The sequence below is a fragment of the Mauremys mutica genome, chromosome 13, assembly GCF_020497125.1.
Source record: "Mauremys mutica isolate MM-2020 ecotype Southern chromosome 13, ASM2049712v1, whole genome shotgun sequence".
In the NCBI taxonomy this organism is placed as follows: Eukaryota; Metazoa; Chordata; order Testudines; family Geoemydidae; genus Mauremys; species Mauremys mutica.
The window spans coordinates 28,526,465-28,540,168 of NC_059084.1; the positions used below are offsets into that span (position 1 = coordinate 28,526,465).

A 13,704-nucleotide genomic window follows, 5' to 3' on the forward strand; every position below is an offset into this window, starting at 1 on the left:
AGATCTTGCATTAAAAATGTGTTCCCTTTTAGACTGGTATTCAGGATCCAGGCCACTCACCTGCTGCCCTGGAGGTGAAGCGTTCATTGGGGGCTGTACCTGTAGTGCCATGGAAGGAGACAAGATGGATTGCTGTGGGACCTGCTGCATGCTGAGTGACTGGTTGAGGAGGGAGCTCTGTGGGTGATGCAAAGACAGCTGCTGATGGAGAGGAGGGCTGATTTGAAAAGAAGGAGGTGGCGAGGCACTGATGCTGGGCAACATGGGTTTGGAACTGAGGGTTCGGGAGAGGCTGGGGTGAGGGTGTCCCCGGTAACTCTGCAGATCTGATGGGGACAGGAATGAGCCTAAGCCAGGATAAGGCGAAGAGGCCTGTGGTGGCATCGTATACATGGGCTGTTTTGGTGGTATCATTTTGGAAGGTTGGTTGGGTTGGGCGCTTTTTGTCTCACCCTGATCAACAGAGCTCTGCAAGAAAACAGAACAGGGGTCAAGTGAAAAAGGAGTTCTTTAAATGAAGAAAATATCATCATCCACCTTTGCCTGTTCCCTCACAGGCACTCTGCCTCCATCACTCCCACACTGAGGATAGTGCTCATGATTGTTCTGTATTTGTACAGCGCCTGGCGCAATGGGTCCAGGTTCATGACTAGGGTGCCTAGCTGCCACAGTAGTACAAATAATTCATAATAAGGTAATAACAACAAGCTCAGACACAGTTTTAAACACTATATAAACACACAGTTACCACGTGGCTCACACTGACTCCATTGTGCTCCCCACAGTTTTGTTCACTAACATCGTGCAGCAAAAGTCATTTTAGTTTCCCTGATTCTCTTCCCCACCTTATACCCCCAGCCCTCTCAGACTGGCACCATCACCCACTGCTCTCAGTCACTGAATCCTTCCTGTTAAAATCCCTCCATGCTGATTCTTGTCTCCTCTGCAGGCTCCACAATACAAAGGTGCACAGGTAACACCTTCCTTTCCTTTTGTTTCTTCTCCCATCCACCCAATTCAAGCCAGCAGGCCTGTAAAACCAGACTGGCAGCAATATCCATAGCCAGCAAAATCAAGCCCAGTACTCAGCAGTGGACTCCAAAGCGACTGGAGCACAAGGAAGGCAAACTCCTCAGAACTGGTGCCTGCCTGCAGTTCACTTTTAGACCCAAAGAGATGGGTGATAGAATCACTTTCTTTTCCAGTTAAAAAAACTGTAACATGCTGACTTCTTAATCGTGTGAATTCCTGCAATCCTGACAGGGCTTCATAAAGTACAATGCAGGAATGGCCTAATTTTGGAACAAAAAGGAATTAATGGGATATTTTTTGGCTTGGGCAAGCAGGGTTTTTCATGAGGGCTTTATAATGTAACTAACAGTTTCTTCCTGCCAGAGAAAGAGGGAGCACTGCCTAATCTGACTTTCACTCAACACAGGGTTGCCCTTCTGCAGACAGGTGACCTTTGGATTAATTGAAATTAAGAAAATCTCGCCTCCCCCCATTAACTGCCCACACCCATCTCTCTGTAAACAGCAGCATATTATAGCAATAACTTCAGTACATTTTGTTCCTTGGGAAAGACTGTTATTCTGTCCCAGCAAATGTGGGTTCTCACCACTTCTCAGGACTGAGCCCAACAGCTGCTGCTGCTGCTGCAGTAACACAAACAGCACTAACATCTCACACCTCAGGCACACTCCCAGTACTTCTGCCATAACCTCAAGCCTCTCCCACCCCACCCCACCCCAACCCCACCCCCACCCACTGCTGCACATAAACGGTTCACAAGCCCTGCTAGTGCTCCACTGCCCTCAGTTGCTAAGTTCACTGCCTTATGTCACTGCATGTTGTCGGCTCAGGGAAAGATCCTGTGAGTTGCTCTAGGCAGACTTAGCGAGAGGCTGTTAGGCCAGGCAGAACTTGAAATCTATTAGAGTCAAAACTGCCCCTCACAGTCACTTTTCAGCTGCTCTGAGCCTGACAGTTCCGAATGCTGCAGTGTGTGTGTTTGTACAATGGCTTTGTTCTCTTGCTGCCCATTGCATCCTCTTCTTTGATCCTGCAGATCAATCAGGATGCTGGATTTGGGACATCACATTATCTTCCATGGTAACTGACTGTGATGCAATCAACTAAGGCTTAATGCTTCCGTGCAGGACCAAGGAGGAGAAACTGGGCTGGGAGGGAAAAGGCCCTAATATTCTCACAGACACACAGAGACACAGGCATAGGATCCTGCACCGCTGACTGGAGTTTTGTAATTGACTTCAAATGGTGAAGGATCAAACCCATAAACACACACAAAAGTTGGACATGTCCACACCCTCAGTAACTGCAGAAGTCCAGTTGTGGTTCTTAAAGGCATGGGAATCTTACATAAGATAAACAATCTCGTCTCAGTATCTGCTTGTAACAGGACTGCACTGGCTAGGGCCCTGTATGGTAGTGCTAGAGCCTTGCATAAAGAGTTAGATGCATTACTGCCATCTCCCACTGTCAGATGGATCTTGTTAGCTCCAATCAGGATAGAAATGGGGTTGGAGGGGATCTATGGGGCAGAGGGAACTAGGCTAGGAAAGATGAGTTCCTGCAGGGAAACTCTAGCAGCAGCTGTGCTCAAAGAGAAAGCTAGGCTGAAATCTACATTTTCTTAATAATATAGTAACACTAGCATCAGCTCTTAGCCAGCACTTTTCATCAGTAGATCTTACAGCACTTTACAAAGGAGGGCAGTATTATTATCCCCATTTTACAGATGGGGAAACAGATGCACAGGGAGGTGAAATGATTTGCCCAAGGTCACCCAGCAAGCCAGTGGCAGAGCAAGGACTAGAACCCAAGTCTCCTGAGCACAGTCCAGAGCTCTATTCACTAGGCAACACTGCCTTGTGATTTGACTTACCGATAAAACTAAGCCCTAGCAGGAAGGTCAGCTGGGACAATGCAGCGTGTGTAGACGCTATCTGGAGCAGGATTGGGCCCCACCTGCAATAGCCCCTTGTACCTCCCTATGCTTACTTGCATACAGCAAATACTAAGTTTATCTAACTGCAAATACTTATTTACTTCTCTGAAGCAACAGGCAAGTTTCTAAGGCACATACAGACACAGGAAATATTTTTGCCTCTAAATGATCTCATCTCCACATTTATTTAAATATGAAACTCACCCTTTAAAACTCCTGCTCTCTCTAACCCCTCCCCCACACAACAGTGATTATTGCTTTCTTGCTGTATGCCCCGAGATGCAGCTCCACTGTATTAAAGGCAGCACAAACAGAATTCCAATATCAAAATAGCCAGGCAAGGCTGGTATTAAAAACATTCAGAGCGGTTATGAATCTTTTTAAACACTTAAACCAATGAAAGGGACTTAGATTATTTCCTTTTTGACCTTTTTGCCACAGCTCTTAACCTTCAAGTGTGGCTCAGTTAACTCTGAGGCAAGGTGCCTCAGCGCTCGCTGCACAGCATGACATGTGTAGTTACTCCGCTTGTAATTAAATTCCAGTTTAAGCCATGTGGGTTTATTTTTAATATTAAGTATAATTGTGCACAATATTAACGACAGGCTGACATCACTAAGCTCTCAGTCTGACACATTTTCACTCCGGGGGCTGTCGGCCCATGCAACTTTAACAGTTTTCCACGCCAGGCACCCCCAATTCTTAAAGGAAAACGTATATTTGGTCCCCTCCCACCACCCCTTCAGCAGGGGCAGAAGCTTAGGCCTGGTCTACACTGGGGGGGGAGGGTCGAACTAAGGTACGCAAGTTCAGCTACACGAATAGCGTAGCTGAACTCGAAGTACCTTAGTTCGAAGTACTTACCCGTCCTCACGGCGCGGGATCGAAGTCCGCGGCTCCCCCGTTGACTCCGCCACCGCCATTTGCGGTGGTGGAGTTCCGGAGTCGACGGGAGCGCGTTCGGAGTTCAATATATCGCGTCTAGACGAGATGCGATATATCGAACTCCGAGAAGTCGATCGCTACCCGCCGACCCGGGCGGGTAGTATGGACGTACCGTTAGTTTGGTCCTTCACTGAGATGGCGCCCTCTGCAGGAAAGGGCCAACAGCTACACCTAGTTCCAATGCCATACAGTGGATATTCACATACTACTGCAACTGGGAGAGAGGAGGAGAGAAGTCAGTCTGATGTCCTATATTTAAGATTCTCCCTCTGTGGTTTCACAAGTGGGTTGGCCCTCTCCCTGGCTGACTGTCGCTTGTCAAGGAAAGACATTTATTGGTGATTTGTCTCTACGCCTCCCATTTTCTACAGGAGGTTGATGAGGATGTTCTGTTTCCATGGACCTTGTCGGCTGAAGCCATGTGCAGCATTTGAGTCCCACATTGATGGGCCACATAGCTGAGCCGTGGCTCCTTCAGAATTCTGGCTGGCTGAGCTGAGCGATGTGCGTGTGTGATGTCAGCCTGCGTGGGCCATGGACAGCACAGAAATCTGCCTCTGCTTCTTCTAGAGTGCTAGCCAAAGTAGAGATGCACTACCATGGTCCAGGAGGAGAGACAGCACTGATAACAGCCACTGAGGGCAGGCAGTCCCCTGCCAGCAAGGAACTAGCAATGGAAGACACTTAAAAGGCAGCATTCAGAGTATGGGATTTGGATGTTTAGCCAAACCACTGAGATCTTTCCCATCAATCCATCCCCATTTCTTGTTTCTCCCACCCAGGTCTCCTCCCCTTCCCATGTCAACCTGATTCCTGTCCTGCTACTATCCTTCTTCAGCGTGGGGACACTTGCCTCTAGCTAGTCTCAGCCTCCCTAACCCTTGGTTAGGCCCTGCTCATTGGGTCCCTCTTGTCCCTCACACGCCCAGTGGCTACTTTCCCCCAGTTCTGTCCTTCCCCACACCCTTTGCTAACGTTCCCCAAACACCACGAGTCTCCGCAGTCTGTCTCCCTGAGTCCAGGCTGTGCACAGCGTCGCTCAATCTGATACCCTCCTTCTGACCTGGGACACCTCAGAGCCCATGTGACTCAATGACAGCCGACCTGAGACCCAACCCCGCAGAGATGGCCAGAGCTGCTGAGAACCCACACTGGCTTCGTGTCAGAAAGTGCACGGGGATGTAAAGGGGTACAGCGAAGAGAATGAAATTTACCATATAAAACCATGAAGGTAAAAAGGAGGCATGAGGAACACCCAAGCAGCAGCAGGAGATGAGCCAAGATCTCAGGAGTGTGATACTAATGTCCTGGGGCCAGTGCTTAATTTATAACAAAAATGAGTCCTGGGCTCAAGCAATTTTTTTACTTTCATAACTGAAGCAGCAAGGCCAAAGGGGCCGGGTCTCTGAACTGCCAAGCCCAGAAGTGCCAGGTCTCTGAACTGCCAAGCCGAGAGGTGCCAGGGCTCAGCCCCTGGCATAAATTAAGCACCGCCTGGGACCTCACTGTGAGTGACATTCATACACTTCCAGAATTGAAAGTGGTGGATCCATTCTCTCTCCATCCTTTTTCCTCTGAACTGGATTAATCCTCTATAGCAGAGGAGGTTGTTTTTATTTTTTACTATTGCTGTTGCCATGTGTTATTTACCCAGCTCACAGCTGTTATGGCACTAATTAGCTATTTATTTCTTCACTGGTTGGGATGGTACACTTTCCCGTTTTCTAGGAATTCATTCACATTTGCTTTTAACCTTTCTCCTAACCTGGCATGGGGAAACAGCACCCTTCTCCCCTTCTTAAATGCACTGCAGACTTCTGTTTCCATTTAGAAGGTCTGTCTGAACTGCAGACCTATCCATTAGATTACACCAAAGTAAACTCTCCCTACCACTGTGCTGTGTACAAACTCAAATGGTAGAGAAGAGTAAGCACAGAGGAGCGGGAAGGAGAGATTAGCACAATTCCAATGACAAAGTACAGGCACTTTCCCCTGTATTGATGGTCTAAAGAATCTGCTGCCTGCATATAACTCCCTTCCTCCCAGATCCAGCCCTGTTCAATGGGGCAAGATGAGCTGCAGGACAAAGAGAATCTATGTTGTTTCTATGGAACCTACCGCTGTGGTATCTGAGCTCCTATCATGTCCCATATTGTGCACTGACCTGTTAAGTCACAACCCAGAAGTAACGCTACCTGGCAGGAGGGTGGATCCTCTGCCCCCGCCCTGCACTTCCACTGATGTTGCCTCTAACGCCACTCAACTAGCATCTGGAACTGCACCCCGAGTCTACTACAGTACCCAGGCCACATCAAGAGAGAGGAGGGGAGGCACTGGGTGCTTCCGGGCATCAAGGCCAACAGGTGCTACTTGAGGCCTAAGCTGGATAGACCAAGGGGCACCGTGAGGGGAGTTCTGGTGCAGGAAAAAGCCAACTGCTCTCCACACTGTGGGAGACCACCCAAGATCAGGAGCTGTAGAGGGAGCGAGATGGGCAGAAGGCAACCTCCCCACCCGAGTGATGCAGAGAGAGAAATGGGGAAGACAGGCTGGGAGGAAAGGAAAGAAAGACAGGGCTGGCTGAGGTGGGGAAGAGAAATGGGAATTAAGGGGGACCTGGAGGGTGGTCTGGAGAGGACAGACTCAGGGGAGGGGAAACTAAAACCTTCTCTGCCCAGGGAGCCAATATAAACAACCACCTCAGAACCCTGTAACACTATCACACTGGAGGCTCTGCTCTGCTGTGCTGCTCCTTCAGGGCTCTCCCCACGACAGTGTGAACCTGTGCCCTCCAGAAGGAGCTGCTCTTTACACTGCACAGGGCACTCGACTTGCAGCCGGAGCCACCAGCAGGGCTGAACCCACAGCTCAGTGATTATGGCTCCTGTCTGGCTACTGAGCCCAGCCCCAGAACAGCTATGGGTTTGCCTTACCACCCCAGCCCTTTCCAGATGTCATGAGCATCATTCTCTGCAGTGCTCGCGGCCCCTCTTTATTCAGGGGGCAGGAGAAGGAGTCTGGGATATAAGAAGGCAGCCACTGGGAGGCAGACAAAGTCAACAGACATGTTCCCTCCTCTCCATGGGCAGAGATGCCCATTGACTGCCGTGGCACCTGCCGATAAGGACACAGATGGTAAACAGCAAGCAGATCAGTGATGAGCCAAGAGTGGAAACTGGGGAATACACACACATCCGCAGGTCGTGTCTAGGAACCTTACGGATCAGTTCCTTTCTCCTCTCAGGAATTAAATCCAGCAGAAGGTTCTTCCTTCCTCTTACTTTGGAAGGCAAACAGTGTCCTGACCAATGGACACGGGCGCTCAGACAGATGTGCCGAGGAGGGTGTACGGCTCACACTACCATTCCAGGAGACACTGGCAAGTGAAGGGGGCACTGGGCTTGGGCGTTACTTCTTTTCTGCACACTCCCATGTAAGGCCATAAATTAATGTACTGAGAGTCCCCTAAGCTGACTTTCCTGAAATGGGTAAGAAAGTCTCCTGTTGTGGGCATGGAAGGGACAAAACTTCCAAAGAGTTATAAAACCACTGGAGCAGATCCTCAGCTGGTGTAAATTCATGGACATCGCTGCCCCAATTTATACCAGCTGAGGATCTGGCCCATTGTCTTTAGTGCCTTTTGCAAAATGCCTGTATATTGCAAATCCTTTTGCTCGTCAGCCTATCACCTGGATGCCAATTCCAAGAGTGGTGTAAAGAGTCCAAGCACCATGCTTTGGAATGGTGTAAGTGAGCAACAGAACCGGGTAATGGAATTCAAATAACATCTCACCTCTGAGTGATGGTAACATAGTGCAGACAATTCAGCCCCCCTCTGATGGGGGCGAGGGGGGGGGGGAAACAAGACAAAACGGAAACCTATCTAAAGCTGCAAATCAGTTATTACTCAGTGTGGTTACAAAGCAATCCAACTGCAGTGAGGGATCATGGAAGCTCTGCCTTCAAACACTGCAATGTGCCATAATAAATGAGATCTTATTTTGGTGTGTTAAGGAAAAAAAATTGGCACCCACACTGCATTGTGTACGCTCAAGTCGTGCTGCAGAGCATTTCATTTAGCTCTTCCAGAAGGTATTTAACACTGATATTAGTTTTGATAGCACGGTTACAGTGTATTTCTTCTAAACTTGCTCCTCCCCAGAGATTTCCATGAGTTCCAGCTAATTCATCATTGCCACATCCATAGAGACTCATGTATGAAACACATTGTCTGTTACCTTGGAAACCAAGCTGGCCCTGTAGGCTGCCAGAGCCTTTAGATACTCCTTCTTCGCGGCTTCTGTTTTCCTCTTATATGCCTGAAAGAACCAAACAATGAATAATAATTAATAAAGCAAAACAGGGTGCTGTCTGGCATTGCTACATCTCACCCTCTGCAGATCGCCCATGTCTCCACTGAGCTGTGTTGCTTTGTTACAAGGAACGGGGACGGGGCCTTAAAATACAGTGTGCAGGAAAAGCAGGTTTCTCACTGAGGTGCTGCTGCCAAGGAGGGGGTGGGGGAGGAGAGAAATTTGCCCCAAACAAACCCGTAGATCTGAACACCCTCAAATGTTGGGGAAGTTGGGGGGGGGGAGGAGAAGGGGGATGGATCTGAACCTTGCTAGATATTTGTACGTGCTCATTGCCACGGTGTCTGAGAGAGTGGGTTAGGGGTAGTAAAGATAGCCTCTCTCTCATGGTTCAGAGAGGTCTGTGTTCCTGGTGCATGCCAAAGCAGGACAGCCCTATCAATGGAGCAAATCTACTACAAAAAACAGAATCCCAACAGGGTTCTATGCTGTCCATCTGCCCTAGCCAGAGACCTGTTTCAGAGAGGTGCCTTTTCAATCACCCTTTGATTCACGGCCATCAGGGCTGTCAAGCTGTGGCAATCTGAATGAGTGAGATTTTATCTATTTCATTGAAATACATGGGGAAAGTCTTCATGGTAAGAGTGAATGTCTTGGAGTCAGGGGGAGGTCGTCTGCTCTGGATGACACTAGTGTGAAATCAATGGAGTCATTCCAAACTGTTACACCGTGTGTGAATGAAAACAGAATCTGGTCCAGGTACTTGAAAAATTAATTCAATATAAGGAAGCCTCCCAACACTGCAAATTCCAAATGTTAAAAAGTCATGAGTCAGCCCCCCCAAAATCATGAGATTGGTTTAAAAATCACAATTTCAGAAATCCTACATTTTGGGTTCTTTTTCTTTGCCTTCTACTTTTGAGTCTTTAAGGCTCATGTTTTCAAGCTTTTCTCTGCAACCTTGAGGGCTAGAAACTTAATTTTCCTTTTCAAATGAATGCTGAGATTCTCCATGAATTGGGGCTTTGAGAAAAAACACTATGTATTGTGAGACTCAGCATCACTAAATGGAGCTTGGCAGACTTTAACAACTGTAGATAATTAGTCTCTCTCTACCATGAGAATAATTGTTTTACTCTAGCTGTATTGTGCTGGGCTAATTTTCAGCTCAGAATGACACTCATGAAACCTTAGTACAGTGGTTCTCAAACGTTTGTACTGGTGACCCCTTTTGCATGGCAAGTCTCAGAGTGTGACCCCCCTTATAAATTAAAAATACTTTTAATATATTTAACACCATTATAAATTCTAGAGGCAAAGCGGGGTTTGGGGTGGAGGCTGACAGCTCGTGACCCCCCCATGTAGTAACCTTGAGACCCCCTGAGGGGTCCTGACCCCCTGTCTTAGTATGAAGTCAATAGGTTGCAAGGAGCATAAGTGAGTAGAATCTGGTGTGCTGTTTGTAGAACTGACACAGAAATACAGCCCTATCTCATGCAGGCCAATTCCCCAGTTGCCCCCAAGGACCAAACTGAAACCAGTTAAAATTATCAAGTGAGAAAAATATTTTCAAATGAAAGAAAAATTTGGGCAAGGGAGGAAAGTACTGAAATAAAATATCTACTAACCTCCTGCGTGAAACCCAAATCCCGCATCAAACAAGTCAAAGTTAATTTCAGTTAGAACAGATTTGAATGCATTTAACTCTGCTTTCAAAACAATAACTTTACAACAGTAAATAATCTGATGTCCAGAGGGGATTTTCAGTTGTTTTTCGCCATGTGTTTCCATTGTGGCATCATGTATTATAGTCAAGTAATGTAAATGACCAAGGACTCACTTGTGAGCCCAGCCGCATGCCTGCCAGGGGGCAAGGAGCCCCCTTTCTTCCCTTTGTGGGCTATGTGCACCCGAAGATCTGTGCAAAGGGATGAGCAGCCCCTGCTGGGCTGCTGTGCCCTTCCCGGCTCAGAAGGACAGGGATTCGGCAGAGCTCCACCCCCATGCTCCCAATAAGTTGGCCAGTGCAGCTGGGTCAGCCTGGAAGGGAAATGAAGCTGTTCACGCTCCAGTCACAAGCTGGTTCCTGCACTGCCCCTTACTCCGGCTGGATTGGAAGATAACCATCCAGTTACAAATGAGTATTTTATTACAGTCAAATGCAAAAGAGTAAATAACGTTTTTACCATTGAGTTCATACACATTTCTGCACACCCTGAAGGCAGCTGCCTGGCATGTCCCATTGTGTCATGTCTGTCCACTCCCTGATCTTTTTTATCTTACTATGTCTGGTCTCTCAGCCTTGATAGCTGTTGCAGTCCCTCAGTATTACCACACTGGGCAGTGAGAGCTCAAATAACTGTACCCCCAGTAGTACCAGAAAGGCAAAAAAGAGGTTTTGTATCATGCTTTTTCTTGCCTTGGGATTGTAATTTACAAACCATGCTTGCTCTAGGTTGAATGCACAGTCAAAGAATGGGATCATTTCTCTTTACACTTCTGAAAAGGATCAGTCTGGGACACATTGGGCCTGGTCCTGAAGTCCTTGCACACGCAAAACTTCCAGCAAAGTGAATAGAATTGAGAAAGTGTTCCAGCCCACAGACATTCATGTACACTGAGCATATTCAGCAGGCCCACAGATCTAAAGACCACATAGGAGTCAATATGGTTTCCCAGGATGAAATTTCTGGCTTTTCACTTAAAAATATGAAATATGATATAAAAATTATGCTAAAAGACCATTCAAATGGCAAAGTCAAGCCCTCTAAAGTGAGAAATGGAGAATCAAGGTTGCCCGTGCAATCCTAATTTCCCCCTTGTAAGGATGTATTATGATACAATCTTTAGTTACACGATCACATTTGTTCTACATGGTCCCTGCCTCATTCAGTTCATTGAGTGGATGGTGCAAGAACAGAATTAGAAAGGATGCTTTTTTGTGGTTAAGGCACTGATGGAACCCAGGAGAGCTGGGGACTCTTCACAGACTTCCTGTGTGATGTCTGGCATACATCTATAGGAACCCAATTAAGAATACAGAGGCATAGTTAATTCTGACATTTCCTAATTTCTGAGTGCTAGAGTTTGCAGTCTTTATTTGCTTTTGTTGTGTAATATACATCATATACACTGCCTTTATGCTATATAGTATCAGGCAACCTTAATAGTAGGTGGTGCTACCAGCCCCACCTATATATGCATGTACATATGTACATTGTACACATACTGATGTGTGTATGTTTGGGTGTGCACGCATGTGTCTAAAACTGTCAAGAAAGACGGTCCAAGTTGGAACACATTTTTTATTCATGCTGCAGTCACATATTGCTTCAACTCAGATTCACTAACAAAGGATCTGAGTGCAAGATTGGAAGGCAGACATTTTAAAGATCATCTCGCGTGTAAAAGCTGAAAATTGGATGAAAGCTAATCAGAAGTGATTTCCGTGCTGAAATTGTTTCGTCCAAAATGTGCAGAAAAACGTTCATCTGGTCCCAGTGCATGAAGGATGCCCTCCTCTTCATAGGGGCTTTTCAATCCCATGTCCTCTTCATTGGTTTGTATAAAGAAATATGTAATACTGAGGAATTTGCTTTTAACGGATGCTCTCAAATGCAATATCAGATGCCGGTATAACAATGAAATATCCATTACCATCTCTCAAGTCAGTACATAACAGCGACCATATCTGATGATGATTAATCAAAAACATATTTATTTTCTTCTTATGCTGCTGTAAAATACCTAGGACGGGATTTTCTTGTTTTTGGTAGCACATAAACTAAAAGTGCTCGACTCAAACGCTGCATGGAAGCGCATTCAATGACAGCGGATACTATTGTCATGGTACACACGGAGAAGCAGCAATTCAGTGCTTAGGGGAGTGGGGAAGGGAGGGGAATTTAGAGTTTTTAACTTAGCAAACAAAAAGAAATAAATCACTAATAAGCCACGTGCTTATCACCCCAGTCACTTTGCTTGTGTGTTATAGCCCTTTCCCACCCCCTTCATCTGCCTTTGTCTTTTTAGATTGTAAGCAATTTGAGACAGGAACTGCGTCTTCGCTTGTATTTGGAAAGTGCTAGTAACTTGTGGTTGCTACAGCAATCTATTACATGATAATTGAACAAAGAGACCTCATATTAAGAAGCAGTAATAACAGAAGGGAACTTTGTCACAGGATAATGGTCTCCTGCTGCTGAACTAGATTTACGACCCTACTCTACGCTGATGTTGCAATGTAATACTGGGGCATGTAGTATGTGGTGCACTATTTAAGCGTCTGTCAACAAGGTTGTGGTTCCTAAATGGAAAAACTACTTTATGGTTAAGCGTGGAACCAACCCGACATCAAACTATTCCTCCTCAGTCCTGCAGAAGCCCCTCAAGAGATTTTTTTTGTTTTAAAAATAAACGGGCAATTTCTCCTTTTGACACATTTACCGTGCTGATACTTGAAATGGTCATTTCCAGGGAGAAGTTGCACTTCTGAGCTACTCATCCTCTTCCTGAAGGTGGCACGTTAGAGGGGAGCCCCACCGACATTTTGTCTCCTTAATCGATGCTGAAGTGCGCTGAACTCTTAAGGAAACACGAGGCATCCGGAAGCTCAGCGCTGCGAGATTGCAGCAAGTCGCAGATTAATATATTCTGAGAGCCTTCCCGGGGTCTGCGCTCTTTCTGAAGCATCCTCCTCCAAGTCCTTCTCACACAGCAGCCATGTGGCTTGCCCTTCACATAGGGGAGGTGGGGAGACTTCTTGGCATGTGCTACTTGGGAAGTTGTTGCCAAGGCCTGGAATCTGAGATCTGTTAGATCCACTAGGGGTGAGTAACACTAGGGGAAGGTGACTCTGGAAACACTCAGCAGGAAACTATCTGAAGTAGCTTTCAAAGGCCTGTATGTATGTGTATGTGTGTGTGGGTTTAGCCACGTGATCCTCAAAACAAAATGTCACCAGGTCCGAACACGCTGACCAACAATTGCCTTGACACACTCAGCTGCTCTACACTGACCGTTGAACCATATTCAGCATGACGTTAACACAACTGGTGGCAACATTGTTTAGGTCACAGCCAGACCTGGCTTTCTGTGGTGAAATCCTGGCTTCACTGAAGTCAATGGCAAAACTCCCATTCAGTGGGGCCGGGAATTTACCCATTGAGCCATGGGAGTCTTGTGGCTAAAAACACTGCATGACACTTTGAAAATGTAGGCCTTAAGTGTAAACAGCAGATCCCAGTGGAGCTGTTTAAAACCCCTCTGTGTTAAAGGAGCTTTAAAGCAGTGTTTATGACCTTTTAAAGTTTTCATTTAAATATTGACAGAAGCATGCTACTTTCTAATTAAATCACATTTTCTCCCAGGGATTTTAATTTCAAAGTCATTTATCAGATTTAAAGATGCTCCAAATATTTTACATGTGTTCCTTGATAATCTGCCATGCCTGCTGATTTATTTTGCTTATTCGTAAGC

General features: G+C 46.5%; 1 protein-coding gene across 6 annotated transcripts in view; it reads right to left on the reverse strand.

Moving 5' to 3' along the window:
- Positions 1 to 13,704, reverse strand: part of TOX2 (TOX high mobility group box family member 2) — a 266,106-nt gene that overhangs the window by 12,690 nt on the left and 239,712 nt on the right. For all 6 annotated transcript variants that reach the window (XM_044986564.1, XM_044986562.1, XM_044986567.1 and 3 more), the window contains 2 exons: positions 8,152 to 8,232; positions 61 to 468 (listed from right to left, as the gene is read on the reverse strand). In XM_044986564.1, the coding sequence (XP_044842499.1) occupies positions 61 to 468; positions 8,152 to 8,232 (489 nt within the window). The remainder of the gene's footprint in view (positions 1 to 60; positions 469 to 8,151; positions 8,233 to 13,704) is intronic.